At 52.9% G+C, this 16,081-nt stretch overlaps 1 protein-coding gene across 5 annotated transcripts in view; it reads left to right on the forward strand.

Annotated features, from left to right (window-relative positions):
* The first annotated feature begins 685 nt into the window (after window positions 1-685).
* TMEM94 (transmembrane protein 94) overlaps window positions 686-16,081 on the forward strand; it is a 31,425-nt gene continuing 16,029 nt past the window's right edge. For 3 of the 5 annotated variants that reach the window (XM_070394523.1, XM_070394524.1, XM_070394525.1), the window contains exon 1: window positions 13,545-13,771. In XM_070394523.1, the coding sequence (XP_070250624.1) occupies window positions 13,577-13,771 (195 nt within the window). In that variant the 5' untranslated portion in view covers window positions 13,545-13,576. Of the gene's footprint in view, window positions 782-9,890; window positions 10,019-13,544; window positions 13,772-16,081 lie in introns of those variants that run through there. The other 2 variants (XM_070394526.1, XM_070394528.1) reach the window with 1 other exon arrangement.

The following is a 16,081-nucleotide window of genomic DNA, read 5'->3' on the forward strand; positions in this document are numbered from 1 at the left end:
AACCACACAAAACAAACAAGTCTCCAGACTTGGATCTCTGGGAAAACAGAAGTAAATACTGACGCAGGCTTGCTTTGTTTTCCCAGGAGAGGTCTCGTAGGCAATTTCTCTAATTATCTAGGGAAAAAAAATTCAACTTGCTTTTTCCCTTTTGAGGGGAGAACGGCAGTATTACATTCGCCAGCTTTAGTTAGGACGCAGTATTAGTCCCTTAGGGACTCTCTCCACGGTCTCTGAGCAGAGTGTCTCTAGGCATTTGTTCCCAGCAACAAGGAGGAAGGTTAGAAGTAGGAGACTGGGGCCCTCTCCAAAGGCCTTATTTAAAAAAAGACAAAAACTAAGGCGGCTGGGGGCAGGAATAATTCCGAGGGCATACCAATGGAGGCGGAAGCTGTGCCCTCGCCTCTGGTCAGGGCCTCTGAACCAGTAAACGCCCCGGTGATACGCCCAAAGAGGCACAGCCGCTGCCTGCTCTCCCGCTGGCATCCCTTGGCACTTAGTTCCGCCAGGCTCCCAAAGGGGCGGTTGCAGCTACAGCCTGGCGTGCCGCGCAGCCAATGAGAAGCCAAGAATCCCCGCCCATCTCTAATTCTGGCCAATGGGCGCCCAGGACTTTAGCTGGCGAATGGCGTCTCCGTTGCCGGAGAAGGGAGCCAAGCCCCCTTAGAGTTGCCAGTAACAGACATGGCTGCGGCCCTTGGAGGAGGGGACGCCAAGTGAGGAGGGGGCAGGGAGGGGAGTGGAGTGGACGCAGGCGAGGAGGACAGACCCCCGGGCCCGGGTAAGTACCAGAAGGCCCGAGGCCCGAAGCCAGGGAGCAAGGGGGCGTGGGCGCCGCCTTCCGCGTCCTCTGTATTCGTGGCCCAGGCGATTGGAGTCTGGGGTCTGCACCCAGGGAAGGGCCTGGGGGAATCCCTTCCGAGGGGGTGTCTGGGGACTGGCTCTTGCCTCCAGCTCCTGCTCGCTTCCTTCCCTCGGCTGCTCACGCTTGCCCTCGGCCCTGGCTGGGCCCATTGAGTGTCCCGCGTCCAATCTGAACCTCCCGCCAACAAAGAGACCCTGCCCCCGGCTTGTCGGGTTGTCGGGTTGTCGCTGGGCCCTGGCCCAGAGGGCTTTCAGCGCGGACGTCTCGTGTGTGTATAGGCCCCTGCGAGTCCCCGGCCCCTGCGAGTCCCGGGCCCCCGCCCCACCGCGACCCCAACACGGACTGCTGTCTCCCCTGCGCGCGCCCACAGCTGCCGCCCTGCCCTGCTGCTGGCTGCGCCCCTGGGTCCCCTCCCTACGGATGGGCTTCTCTGCCCCGAGCAGCGACGTTGCAGTTTGAAGCAAGCCCTGCTTTTTTTTTTTCTTTTCTTTTTTCTTTTCTTTCTACCTTTCCAGACTCGTTTAAAGACTCATTCGAAACAACCCGAGGACCACAATCCTTGGCATCCTCTAAACCAGCGGTTCTCAACCTGTGGGTCGCGACCCTTTCACAGGGGTCGCCTAAGACCATCCTGCATATCAGATATTTACATTACGATTCATAACAGTAGCAACATGACAGTTATGAAGTAGCAACGAAAATAATTTTATGGTTGGGTCACAACATGAGGAACTGTATTTAAAGGGCCAGAAGGTTGAGGACCACTGCGGGAGTCTAAACTGATTTCGGCGCTGTGTTCTCCTTCCTCTGCCACACACCCCTCCAGTCCGGTTCTTACAGTCAGGCCCTTGGGTGCCGCGGGGCGAGCTCCCCTGCCTGGAGCCCCGGGTCGGATACGAGGGGAACCTGCTCTTCCCTGGATGTGTAACAGGCTGCGCTCCAGCGTGTTCATTGACGCGGTCACGTGATGCTACTCCCACTCTCTCCGGAGGAGTTTTCGTGCGGCTCTTGGGGGAAGAAGGAGGGAGCTCTGCACTGAATCTGCTCTCCTCCTAGGATGGGGTTTGTGTATTGGAGGGGAAGATAGTGTTCTCGTGCTTTATCCAGGACACTCAGCTTTCGTGGCAAAGCTCGTTATGCCTGGCACTCTCAGAGGATGGAAGTGCGGAGAGGGGAGGTTTTTTGTTTTTAACACATGTATATTTCATGTGCTATGATTAAGCAATGATTTATTTAGTACTAGAGGCCCTCGCAACTCTGGCTTTGTCTGGAAGGTCATCCAGAAGGTAATTTGGCTGCCTGGTCTAATTAGCATATTTACTCTTTTATTATTATAGATTTCACCAAAAACATGGGCAATAGCTATGGAGATCAGTGTGGAGTCTTCTATGCATCTTATCTGTGAGCTTTGAACTCTGAGAAGAGGGGAGTTTCAACGTTTTTATTTTACAGATGTGGAGATGAACCGTTGGAAGGGGCAAAGAGGCAGGGCCAGGCTCACCAACAGTTCTGCTGAGCTAAGTCCAGATCCTTGAGTTGTTTATCTACTAGAGCCAGGCGTGAACCCGTGAGCCGAGGAACTCAAGCTCCCTAACTTCTCTGGGCCTTTGGCAGGGTAGTTGGGAGCGTTAAATGAGATGGTATATAAGGGATCTACAGCCTGGGGTCTGGCACTTACTAGGTTTTTAATACATGTTTGCAGTCATTAACGTTAAAGAACCAGGAGGTAGGTAGTTCATTGGTGGATTTCTTGTATAAATATTTCTTGTGGTTTCTCTCTCTCTCTGTTTTGGGTCATTAGTGATGACCATGATTCTCAGGGAAGGCAGGGAGGGGCGGAGTCAGGGCCAAGTAGCCTCTTCCTCCATTTCCCGGAACCACTGTGGTGTCATTGGCGATGTTCTTGAGGGGCACGTGCTGGGTGAGAGCAGGGCAGAGGCCTAGGAAGGTTGAGAACCCCTGAGGAAAGAAATATCACTGGGTTAGTATTCCAACGAGGCCGTTTACATTTCTTTGAGAAAGAAAACAACAATGGCACAAAAGAATCAAATAAAAGGGATCCGTGGATTAAAACATTTTGAAAATCACAGTGAAGACCAGAACGCATCAGAACGTAGACTGTCAGTAAGCCTGTCACTGGGGGTAGCTTACACTCCCCATGCTCTGCAGGTCTTATTTTAGCTGCCATGTTAGCTTTAGCTGCCTTGCTCGCTGGTTCTTTTTGTCAGAACTACAGAAAGGAGCCCTGGCTGGTGTGGCTCAGTTGGTTGGGCATCATCCTGTACACAGAAAGGTTCAATTCCCGGTCACTGCACAGGTCCAGGTTGTGGGCTCCGTCCCCGGTAGGGGGCGTGCAAGAGGCAGCCGATCTATGTTTCTCATCTGTGTTTCTCTCCCTTCCTCTCTCACTAAAAATCAATTAAAAATCTTAAAAAAAAAACAAACATAAAAAGAACTACAGAAAGGAAAACTATTTGTAGTTGGATACCATGGAGAAGTGCATTGACCAGGGAGGTGGAGTACAAACCACCCCCTTGATAATCAGCTGCCAAATAATTGAGAGTTAACTGTCCTTGAACCCCTACCCGCACCCTGCCCCTTGTTTGTGGTGACCCGACATCAGAAGATTAGACGGGAGAGCCAGGACTGGGCCTTGAGATGCAAGAAAACAGAAAGCCCTTCACATTTCTATTTTGAGAAGTTGCTAGGGAGAGCCAGCTCCAAGTGTTGAGAATCAGCCTTTTGGAAAGCTTAACCCCTTCAGGACTAATGAGAAATGAAGGTGGCAATCCTTGGTTCCCCCCCACCCCCACCCCGCCATGCTCTTTCCTTAATGCTGGGCTTGGGGGACAATTTCTACAGGGAGAGGGAGTGCTAATGTAAATATTATGTACACCCGAGGCTTCATTGAACCTCATTTGGCAAGTCAAGTATGAGCTCCTACCAAGCAGCTGGAGCCGGGAAGACACAGAGACGCTAAACCAGCGTTTCTCAACCTGTGGGTCGCGACCCCTTTGGGGGTCGAACGACCCTTTCACAGGGGTCGCCTAAGACCATCAGAAAACACACATATAATTACATATTGTTTTTGTGATTAATCACTATGCTTTAATTATGTTCAATTTGTAACAATGAAACTGGGGGTCACCACAACATGAGGAACTGTATTAAAGGGTCGAGGCATTAGGAAGGTTGAGAACCGCTGCCCTAAACCCTTTCCTGGCGTTCAGATGAGAAGGTTCTAGGTCATGGACGGCACTTATCCGCTGGTCGATGTGTGACAATATATTTTTTTTCTTTTTTATTGACTTTGTTGGGGTGACATTGGTTAATGAAATTATATAGGTTTCAGGTGTACAATTCTATAATCCATTAGCATGTCAATATATTTTTTTAATCTTGTTATCGTGGCTGTGTTGTTTCCGGGACAGTGGTTTTCTTTACTTAAAAAGATAGGCTCCTTTAAAGATATTGTTTGAATCCCGGTTTCCCAGGAGGCCCAGAGTTGTTGACAATAGCACAGGTGAACTAAAGGACACAAAAGCTAGGCCATGGCTGTGGCAGGAACGCTTTTCTTCCGAATGGACCTGCCAGCCACATTGTGTGGTTTGGTTGATAATCAGGGGTTGGTGGAATAATAAGCTTTGCCGAGACAGTAGTAAACAGTCGGTCACATGGCGTGGTGAGTAGGGGAAGGGCCAGATTTAGACTCGCACGAGGCCTGCATCAGCCTGAGAACATCTCACACGGATGGCTTTGGGTTTTGCTAGCTCCTAAGGCCAAAAGTGACCACGTAATCAGATGAATCCAGTTTCCTTAATTTCAGGATCCTCTTGAAAAAGAGACTCACGGTAGAAGTCTTCCTTAGTAGGACTGAAGAACAGTGGGAAACACTTGGAAAAGATGCATACTGGAGAGAGACTCAAAGGTGTCTTTAGCCGAAACCGGTTTGGCTCAGTGGATAGAGCGTCGGCCTGCGGACTGAAGGGTCCCGGGTTCGATTCCGGTCAAGGGCATGTACCTGGGTTGCGGGCACATCCCCAGTAGGAGATGTGCAGGAGGCAGCTAATCGATATTTCTCTCTCATCGATATTTCTAACTCTCTATCTCTCTCCCTTCCTCTCTGTAAAAAATCAATAAAATATATTTAAAAAAAAAAAAAAGGTGTCTTTAAATAGATCATAAAACATCCTAAAGTTGACACGGAGCATCTTTTCATATGCTGAAGCCACAGGATTTCTTAGTTTCTAATCTCTCAGGGTCAGAAAAGACCATAAAGAGTTCTGTCTTTCTCACCCTGGCCGGTGTAGCTCAGTTGGTTGAATGTCACCCCATGCACTGAAAGGTCAAAGGTTGCTGGGCAGGGCACATGCCCAGGTTGCAGCACATGCTCGGGTTTTGGTTTGATCCCTGGTTAGGGTGCATACAGGAGGCAACCAATCCATGTTTCTCTCTCTTTCTCTCCCTTCCTCTCTCTCTAAAAAAAATCAATAAAAACATTTTAAGAAGCAGTGTTTTGTTTTTTTCTAAAGTCTTCTCTTATTTGCTATCTGATGTATTTCTTATCTTCATAATTTTCCAGCCTCTGCTTAGATCTCTGCAGTGATAGGGAACTCATTGCCTCTTAGGGCAGCCTATTTCTATTAAAAAAAAATACAGTTCTAATTATGTGAAGCATATAGCTCATATCGAGTCCCAAACTGCCTCCTTGTCTCTTCCCCGAGCTGACCTAGTCCCTGTTTTAAGAGCCTGCCTGAGTAAGCCTGGCCCTTCTTCCTCCCGGCAGCCATCACACTCACCCGAGGGGTTTGGTGTCCTATCTAAGCATCTTCAGTTCTTCCCACCATTTCTCATGCCATAATTTCTCCCATCTGACTGCTGCTGTCGGCAGCATTCCAGTTTTGTCAGTGTCCTTCTTAAAGTGTGTGCGTAAAATGAACAAAATATTCCAGGTGTGAGCATTTTGGTTCGGATAGGTACGGAAATCAGACTTAGCCTCTCTTTCCAGGGACATGGCATATCTGTTAACGAGGCCTAACTGCGAATGAAATTTGGACAGCCATGCCACTTGTATTGAAATTGCTTTTAAAGCAGTCTTACACAATGGCTTTTGAACCTAAATGCAGGACTTCATATTGAAACGATTACAGTTAAATTGAACCTATGAGATTTGGCCCATTATTTCAGCCTGTTGAGATCTTTTTGGATCCTGACTTTAGCCTACTTTCCAGGTTTATGCCATCCAAGAATTTGATTAGCATACCATCTGTTTCCTCACTCAAGTCATTGATCAAATTATTGACTAGGACGCCACCAACTTAGAACACTGAGGCTTGTTATTAAAATCCTTCCCTCGCCTCTCCCCAAAAAAACCTTCCCCCATGCCCAGCAGGTGTGGCTCAGTGGTTGAGTGTCAAACCATGCACCAAGAGGCCACCGGATTTCCGGCTTGATCCCCAGCAGGGGCCGTACAGGAGGCAGCTGATCTATATTGATGTTTCTCTCCCTCTCCTTTCCTCTCTCCCTAAAATCAATAAAAACAAAAACCTTCCCCAGCAGAACATCAATCCATCCATTAGTACTCTTTGGGCACAGCTTTTGGATGAAAACAAGTCCGCCATTGTGGTTTTGGTATGTTGGGCGTGGCTAGAATGCAAGCTCAGCTAATGAAGATTATATTTGAAGAGCTAAGAAGGACAGTCCACCCCTTACCTCACCTTCAACCTGAACCTTGGGCACCCTTTCAGTTCTTTTCTATGCTAGTTTCTGAGTTTAGCCGCAGGAAGCATCCAGCCATTTATTTTCATGGCTTGTTTGCCGCCTTCCACTCTAACCAGCATCTTTCACAAAGACGCCTGCGTTTCTTTGGTGCCTTTGTTGGTTCTTGCTTGGGTTGTTCTCCCTCTTCTCACTCAAACTTTCTTAAGGGCAGAGTTCAGGCCTTGCTTCTTTTGGGAGCGATCCCTGGCTCCCCCACCCCCCAGTGACCTCTTTCTCCCAGATATCCCGCAGCACTGATTTGCAATTCTCCTTTAGTATTTTAATGCCAACTTGAATTTTTGTTATCATTTTTCACAATAGCCCCAAACTGGCTATATTATGTAAATCCCTTGAGGGGAGGGACCACATCTAATATTCTCTGAAAACATGATCATTCCTGACACTTATTAAATATATGCTGTATTTTCTTTTATGAATCATGTTTTTTTGTGTTCTAAGAAATCTCTGCTTATCCCAAGATACACCCCCCTCCATATTTTCTTCTAGAAGTTATATAGTTTTAGTTTTTACATTTAGACATGTGATCTATTTTATTTTTGTGTGGTATGAGGTGTGGGTCAAGCTTTTTCATATGTGTGGGTCTGTTTCTGGACTTTCTTCTCTGTCCCATTGAGCCGTATGTGTCTCCTTACACCAATGCCATAGGTCTTGATTTCTGTAGTTTTAAATTAGTCTTAAAATCACGCAGTGTAAGTCCTCTGTTTTTCTTTTTCAAAATTGTTTTGAAAAAGAGAAGACAAAAATCATTTACCTTTCCATATAAATTTTAGAATCAGCTTGTCAATTTCTACAAAAAATGTCAGCTGAGACTTTGAGATCGTATTGAATCCATAGGTAATTTAGGGGATAGTTGACATCTTAATACTGAATCTTCCAATCCATGAACATGGTATATCTCTCCATTTATTTAGGCCTTCTTTAATTTATCTCATCAGTAAACAGGTCTTATATGGATTTTTGTTAAAGTCATCAAGTATTTCATGTTTTTTGTACTATTGTGATATTTACATTTTTTATTCTATATTTCATAATAGCCTAGCAACATTTAATTTATGTTTGTATTTTGACCTTGTATTCTGCAACCTTGCATGTTTATTTGTTCTGATATCTTATTTGTGTATTCCTTAAGATTTTTTATACATACAATCTAGTCTTCTGCAAATACAGTTTTATTTATTTGGTTACAATCTTTATGCCTTTTCTTTTTCTTCTCCTTACTTTTGAGTCCTCATTTTTCACCTCAGCAGTACTTTGATCATATTTCTTGTTTGTTAATAACAGTAATGACAACTATGTGTTAAGACCTACTATGGCCCTGGCCGGTGTGGCTCAGTTTTTTGAGAATCATCCCCCACACCAAAAGGTCACCATTTCAATTCCAGGTCAGGGCATATACCCAGGTTATGGGTTCCCTCCCGGTCAGGGTGTGGTTGGGGTGAGGGGGTGAGTGCAGGAGGCAGCAGGTCGATGTTTCTCTCTCACATCAATGTTTCTAAAATCAATAAAAACATTTAAAAAAATACCTACCATATATCAAATACTATTCTAGATCCTCTGCATGTAATATTTTACATAATTCTTGCTGCACCTCTGTGAAATAGGTATTATGGTTTCCATTCTATGAACAAGGTCATTGGGGCTCAGAGAGACAAGTCATTTGCTGAGGTCAGTTAGCATTTGATACGTATTGGAGTCAGGATTTGAACCCAGAGGTATTTGGCTTTGTGCTCCCCCCTGCGCCGCCCCCCCCCCCCCCCCCCCCAGTGGCCCAGGCACTGAACTGGCCCTTTAAGGACACGGCTACTGGTTTCGGATCAGACAGTTGAGGACAGCTCTCTCCCAGAACCCCATGTATGGAGTGATGGGAAAACAGAGACTCTCAGAAAAATGGCCTGCTCCTGGCTGCCCTCGCTGGACCTCTGTGGTTCCAGCTGGCCGCAGAGTTATTTCCCTTGTTCATTGTTGGCAGGAGCTATGTACAATTCCCATCCGGTGCCTTTCCCTGTGTGGCAACTACCTCATCTAGCCCCTGCTGGGATGGGGTGTCATGGGGACCTTGAGCTGTACTTGTAAACAGGGCCCGGGCGGCCTGAGTCAGTGTGGCCTTGGGGAGAAGTGGATTCGGCCTCTCAGGATCTCATTGCAGCCTGATGCCAAGACCCAATGCCAGTGCATGGCGAGGCTGCTCCCAGCGCCGCTGTCTGCCTCTGACCCGTGGGCCTTGCTCAGCTTTGAAAGCCCTGGCGGGAGAGGCAGGGGTGGGCAGAGACTTGGCAGTGCAGGCCGGTGACATCGGCACTGATGCCGCCTGGTGAGGTTTGGATGGGACTTCAGAGAGGAGTTGGTGGCAGCGGAGCCTGGGCCTCCTGGCTGGGCTCCTCTGGACACAGCTTTTTTTGTTTCTAGACAGCACTTTTCTGGATCATTCTCCAGGCTTCTGACTAGCTCTTCTTAACGAGGCTTTGCTGCCGGCCCCAGGAAGAACTGGTTTAGTCAGCAGGTTCTTGCTTTCTCCAGGAGCAGCACCTGGCACCAGAGCAGATGACTCAGTGGCACTCTTTACCCAAACACACCCTGGTCTGAGATCATGAAAGTGCGTTGGCTGCAGGATGGGCGGGTGAGGGCCAGGGGTCGAGTGGGGATTGTAGTCCGACTGGATTGCATGTCCTGGTGGATGTCTGCCCGGGTGCCTGGTGGCACTGCCCTATCAGCAAACCACACGAGGGGCCCGGCTGTCCACAGGCATGGATGCGTTGGCACAGGTGGTGTGCGTTTCCCAGCACGTGGGAATAGATGGATGCCGGGCTCCTGGGGGCAGCCATGGGGTGAGCACGTCTGCTTTCTGTCACCTCCACTGCCCTCCCCACCAACCTCCTGCTGATTCCAGGTGTATCTAGATTCCAGTTTACCATAAAGCTTACCTTCACTTTCTAAAAAGCTGATAAGCCAAGGCTTTTCCTGCCTGAGTCAGCGAGTGAAAGTGTACAGATGGGAGGAAACATATACGCCTCCGAAAATGAGGGTTAAAAGATGGGAAGCTTGCACCCCCTCCCCCAGCATCCTCGCCGATGGCCGGGGGAAGCTGTGCTCTGGGACAGGGCTGGCCAGGCCCCTGTGGGCAGTGGCATCACTTCTCCATCTGCCGTTCTGTCGTGTAGCTGATAATGTTGTATTTTGCAATAGCCACCTGCTCCAGCAACCTGGACTGATGTGATTTCTTTCTCCTTCCCTCCTCCACCCACAGATGCTGTGACTGTGACAGTCACCGGGGTTTGTACATGTTGGGGCGGAGCCTTCCTTTCGGGGGTGACCACACTCACCTGGGCATGCCGGCAGCACTCCGGGCGCATGGACCTGAAGGAGAAGCGTGCGGTAGGCCACGTTCGGTCCCTGTGGGTATTGTCTGTGTGTCTGTTGGACTCTCCCTACTTGTGTTTGCCTGGGAGGTCCTCATCCGGGGGCTTTAACCCCAAAGTGAGAGAGGGCCGAGGCTCTGGGGCCTGGGGTGTGTGAATGTGTTCCGTGGAGAGGGTGCTATGCTCGGCTGGAAAGCAGAGCCTCGGGGAGCCAGCTGGGGACAGAGATGGACCAGGTGACATGACTGCGAGGGAGCAGGTTCTGATTTGGCTTGGCTCCGAGCCACTCTTTCACTTCTTGCCCAGGGGCGTGCAATTTTGTTTGTTTGCTCTTTGCTAGGGCTCTGTCCCAACCTGCTGAGCCCTGCTGAGTGCTGTTGGGCCCCATCTCTGTGGTTAGAGAAAAGCTCCCTGGTCAGACTGCAGACACAGCTGCGCAGTCAGCTGCAGGTGAGCGGCGGGGCCAGGCCGCCGCCTCCTCGCCCGGCCGCAGGTGCACCGGCTTCGCATCAGGGCCGTTTGTCATCAGTCAGTTTCCCTCTCCTGGACGAAGGCTGCCCTGGAGGAGGTCCTTTCGACCCCTGCCTGGACTTCCGCCACACTCCCAGCACGTCCCGCTGTCTCTGACTCCTTCCTCTACTCGGCTGTCAGCGAAAGCTATTCAAAACGCAGAGCTGACCTTCTGTCACCGCTGCTTGAAAGTTGTCAGTGGCTTCATGCCACCTGCTGCTCCTTTCAGTGTGGTGGACAGAGCCCTCCGGAGCCCCGCCTGTGGCCATCGGCCCAGCGTCCCCCGCCTCCCCTGCCTTGGGCACACACTCCACACTTAAGCAGTGACCCTAACATGCTCCCCACCTTGTTTCCTGGGAAAACTCCTACTATTCTTTCTTCAAGACTCAGTGTAAGCATCACCTTCTCTCAATAAATCCATCGTACTTGCTCACTGCATTGAATAATCTGCCTGTCCCCTGGCTCTTAGCGTAGTTCCTGGAATAGTAGCAAGGGCTTGGCAAATATTTATTCCCTTGAACTTATGGATAGTGATCTTCCTGCCAAGGAGATCTTGGGAAGTCTGGAGAGGGAGCTGTGGCCGCGGGGGATGCCTGGCTGCGGGCTGACTTGGTCAGCTCCAGGCGTCACGTGCCTCTGGACCAGCTGTGGAACGGGCTGGTGGACCTGAGCTCGAGGCAGGTTTGTTCAGCCTCCGGTTCACAGCTGCTTGGCTGCTCTGCAGGGATGGCCCAGCCGTGCTTGGCACACAGGGATGCACGCTGGCCTCTCCCCTGGCCTGAGTGCGAGGCTGCTGAATGCAGTTGCAAGGGGTGTGCGCTGCTCAGTTCCAGGGAGCACCCCATCGCCCCGAGGCTATGATGATGTGCTCCCTCGGTGGCCTGCCGGGTGAGGCTGACTGTCCGCCGAACAGAGGGCAGCATTGTGCTCCGGTTCCAGCCTGTTGCTAATGAACTGGGGGAGCAGGGCCCTGTGACCCAGCGGGCTGGCTTCTCTCTCAAGCCTGAGGAAGAACACTTGAGGGCCCAGGCTGGCTAGTTCTCAGGGGCCATTTTTCCTGGAGGATTTCTCTTCATTCTCCTCTTTCTCTTTCTGGATAGTTGAGGGCTGAACTAAAAAGCAGCATCGCCATCAGCAGCAGCCGTACCTATGGATCACTTCCTTTGGGTTGGTGGAACTCTAGGCACGGGGGAGGTGGCCCCTGGCTTAGAGGCTTGGAGCCCATTGAGCAATTGATAGCACAGGCAGCTAATAGAACCCTTTGGGCTTTCTACCTGAGGTCCCTTGCGAGCTGTATAACTGGGCCTCTCAAGATCATCCCTGTGGCCTCTGACAGTCAGGCTTCTTGGAGGAGTGGGAGAGGGAGAGCCGATGTGGGGAAGGGGGCCTGTCATCCCTGCTGTAGCCCAGGATCGGTCTGGCTGTTGCTGATTGATTTTCTGCACTCTGTCCCCCTTCTCTTTGTACCCTATCATCCTCAGGGTTCCCTTAAGAGCCTCCCCCACCCCCGCCTCCTGTCCTCCAGCTCATAGTGGACTTGCTGTAGCAGCAACGGCCTGGTGTCTGCTTCTTAGATGCAGAGCTGCCCTTTCAGTGCAGGAAGGGGTTCCCACAGAACACGGGCCGGAGGACCCTCTGAGCTGTCTTTCCAGGGCCTCACACAGGAGGGAGAGTGTTTGCTTAGTTGTGGTTCTCAGGGAGCAGAGCCTTGTAGAGAGCTAAAGGGGAGCGCGACCTGGGAGCGGGGGACAGTCAGGAATCTCTCTCCTTGCAGTTTGCGAAGGCTGCAGCGGACTCCTAGGCAGTGGCCAGAAGCTGCTCCGACGCTGATCCTGCCTCCCCCGGGCTTGCCTCAAGGAGACTTCCTGCCCTTAACCTCTGGACTCCCGGGCCCTCCTTTTCTTTCCCACTCAGCCCTGGGTTTGGAGGGGCCCTCAGGGAGCTGGCCTAGAGAAGGGGGAGGGGAGCGGCTGGCTGGAATCTTCCCTTCCCTGCAACTCGAGATGGTGTGTGTCCTCTAGGAACCTCGGGCCCTTGAGAAACAGGCTCAGGCCACGCTCCATGGTCATTGGACTGTTAGGCGGCTTCCTCTCCCTCGGGTTGTGCAGCCCCATCCTAGGGGCGGCCTGGACACGGGCAGAGAAGTGTCCCATACAGTCCCAGGGCCTTTTGCCCTGCTTCACCCGGGAAGTGCTGACAGCTTCCTGTGTGTCCAACTCGGAGCGGAGAGATGCTCAGGCTCTGCTGCTCCTCGGGGAGGGAGCCCCAGGTCACTGTCCCTCTGCCCGGTGGCCTCCCAGCCCCAGCAGCACTTGGGCAGGTGTGACTGAATGCCTGGGGCGCTCATCAGCTGCCGGCATTGGACAGCACTGCTGGGGTCCCAGCACCAGCTGGTGGGCAGGTGTTGGGTCCCAGGTGTGGGACTCCCCGAGGCCCTTCCTCTGGGGCTGGCTCTTCCCTCTTCCGCTGGATTCTTCCACTCGCCCCCGGGCCCCTGCTCTGCCTTCCTGGAAGCCACTGCTTCAGACTTCTCGGTCCTTCCCTCTCCTGCAGGATGTGCTGCTATTAATAACCCGCAAGGCCCTCTCCCCTGCTTCCCGCAGCTCTGACTGTGGAGAGCCGTTGTTGGCTTGGCTCCACGCTGGGAGTCTCAGTGATTTCGGGGAGCCCTCATGATGGCAGGCTCTCCACATGGGGCTCCTACCTTTCCCCAGTGACTGAGGCCAAGGAAAGGTAGTCTGGGAAGGAGCCCAGGTGCGCCTTGATGCCTGCAGTTGCCCTGACAACAGCAGCGGTGTCCAGCCGTTCCTCCCCGCCGCCCACCCCTTGGCTGCACGTCGCCCCTCTGCTCGCCCCACAGTGGCCTCCTCTGAGGAATAGGCCAACCTCCCGGGCATCTGGCAGAGCGTCTACAAACTTTCTCCTCTCAGCCCCCTCTCTCCTCCCCCCCTCTCCCTCCTCCCTGGCTGCTGTGCAGCCTGCCTCCTCCTCTTTCCTCCCTCAGTCTGCAGCGCGACTGGAAATAGGTTGAATTCATCAGCAGATTGGAGCTCCACTGGGCTGCATGCGCGGTCGCTGCAGCACCAGCTCCTCGCTCACACGCTCTCTAGCTCTCCCCTTTCTCTCTCTCTCTCTCTCTCTTTCTCTCTCTCTCTCTCTCTCTGAGGCTGGTGTTGGAAGTTCTGTAGCTGACTCCTCGTGGCTCATGCTCTTTAAGCAGGCAGAGCTATGGATGCCCCTTCAGGGCAAGAGCAACAAAGTGAGTATGCCAGCGTGGGTGCACATTTCTGTTCCAAATGCCTGTTCCCTGCTTTGTGCGAGAGGCTTTGGGGTAGGGTGGCCACAAGCCTGGATGCCACCAGAGGCAGCTCGGATTACCAGGGAGCTAGGACCATGGAGGGAGGCTGGGAATGGGAGCCAGAGAACCAGTGTGTTTCAGGATCTGTCAGCCAGCTCCCCAGTCACCCAGAGCAGGACCGGAGCCGAGTTTCCCAGTGGGACATCGGTCTCCTGGATGCTGGGACCTGGGTCTCCATGCACAGCTGGCAGGGAGCTCTGGGTCTGGGTGCCGGTCCTCCTCGGGGCCAGTAAGGGCGCTTTCTCCCTGGACCACATGGGTCACTGAGACAGGGGCAACCAGAGCTGGGTCTTGGTGGCTGCAGGTGGGAGAAGATGGTGAAGGTACCAAGGTCAGCCTGAGCCTGGAGAGTGAGGAAGAGGAAGGAGCCGAGGCTTTGATTGGCCTGGTTATAGGCAGAGTCGATTCGCGTCTGGCCAAACTCAGAAGAGATTTATCACGACTGCTAAAAACAGCCTGGTGTCTGGTGGTCGAATCTCTGCTTCAGTGATTCAGGCTTTATGTGGCCTCCAGCTTTGGGTCCCCTCCCCACCTGCGTTCGCCACAAAGGCTGTGACGGTGGGGACCTGGCACAGGAGCCAGCCAGTTCTAATGAGCCGTTATCTACTGCTGTTAAGGCCAAGGGTCAAGGGCTAAATCCATAACCTGTCTACCTGGGCCGAGGGCTGTGATACTGCTTGCTCTCAAAACAGGTGCAGTAGGAAGGCAAAGAGCGGCTGTGCTCACAGGCCTCGGAGGATCCCCAAAGGATGGGGGTGCAGGGGGCAGCGGGCGCTTGGGGGCTCTGGCTCTAGGCCGCCTGAGAAACCTGAGGAGGGCGGCACAGGAGAGCACAGGTGTGCTGGCCCCTTAGACTGACCCAGACGCTCGGCCCTGGGCCCTGCAGAGCTGGTCCTGTTTAGCAGCAGATTCCGTGTGGTTCTGATGCAGTTCTTTCAGCACCTGCTGCCCCCGAACCCCTGTCTTCCTTGGGTGATGGGTCAGAGAGAAGCAGCCCAGCGCGTGATGGGGGTTTGCTGCCAGCCTCTCCTGACCTGGGCTTCCCAGAGCCTCAGGTGCTCTCTCCTGGGTCCGGTGGAGCCCTGAGCAGTTAAACTAGTGGGACTGGGGTGGTTCTACCTGCAGAGCATCAGGGTCAGCGGAGGAGCGGGGCCTCGCCCCCTCCGGTGGAGAGGCTTCCTGTAGCCACCGCTCTTGCCCCAGGGACTGCTCTGGAGGCGCCTGGTGGTGGGGGTTTGGGGTTTCTGAGCACCGGGAAGCCAGAAGTGCCTTCGGGGACTTAAGGCCGGGCAGGTTTTCCGCCCCCTCTGGGCCCTGGCAGGCAAGAAAAGCCAACCTCAGAGTGTGCGTGGACGCCTCGGGTCCTTATTCTCAAACAGACCAGACCCAACCTCGCAGTCTCCCTGCTGGTACCCAGCCTAACTCATGCTTTGAAGAAGCCTGGCAGAGCCCCCTTGCCCACCAGCCCTTCCCGAATCTCCCTGGGGAAGGGTGAAGGTCTCCCACCAAGGTCTTCCTCAGCCTTGGCACTCGCACCACGAGGGAGAAAAGCAGGACCCTGAGAGAAACACTGACTTCTCCCGGGCCTGGGCCCCTCCTGCCGGGGACCTGGGATGGGTGAGAGTTGCCAGTGAGTCGGCGAGTGGCTGTGGCCGTCGGGTAAGCGAGGCTGGGCATGGAGAGTAGGCTGGCTCAGCAGGCTGTGTCCTTGCCCAGGGCCAGCCTGTACGGGCAAGCATTTTTGGGGGCGGCATGTAATTACAAAACGACTTATTTTTCCCTGCCGCGCGGTCTCTAATCGTTAGTCTGGAGTTGGTGCCCCTGGCCAGACACAACATGCGGGGGCGGACTGCGCAGTCAGCTCTGCAGGCCCCCTCCCGCCTCCGCTGGCCCTGCCCCGAGCATCTGCCATCCGGAGCCCATCCCTCCCGCACCCAGACCTGGACTGCAGCAGCGCTCAGGTGCTAGGAACCTGGGGCAGAGAGAGAGCAAGTGGGGGGCTGGGCAGGGGAGGAGGAGGCCCTGGGTTTGGGGTGGCTGGAATAGGCCGCAGGTGTCAGGACAGCCACACAAGCAGGGTGAGTGCTGCGTGTCCAACTTCTAAAGCCTGGCTAGACGAGGGCACTGCCCAGGCTCGCAGGCGGCTCCTCTTAGCCTGGTCCTCACTGCAGACCCAGCAGCACCGCAGGGGACCTGCAGTCCCGTGGGATT

Source organism: Myotis yumanensis, unplaced genomic scaffold (genome assembly GCF_028538775.1).
Source record: "Myotis yumanensis isolate MYYU_CA2020_CCGP unplaced genomic scaffold, mMyoYum1.0.hap1 SCAF_16, whole genome shotgun sequence".
Taxonomy (NCBI): Eukaryota; Metazoa; Chordata; class Mammalia; order Chiroptera; family Vespertilionidae; genus Myotis; species Myotis yumanensis.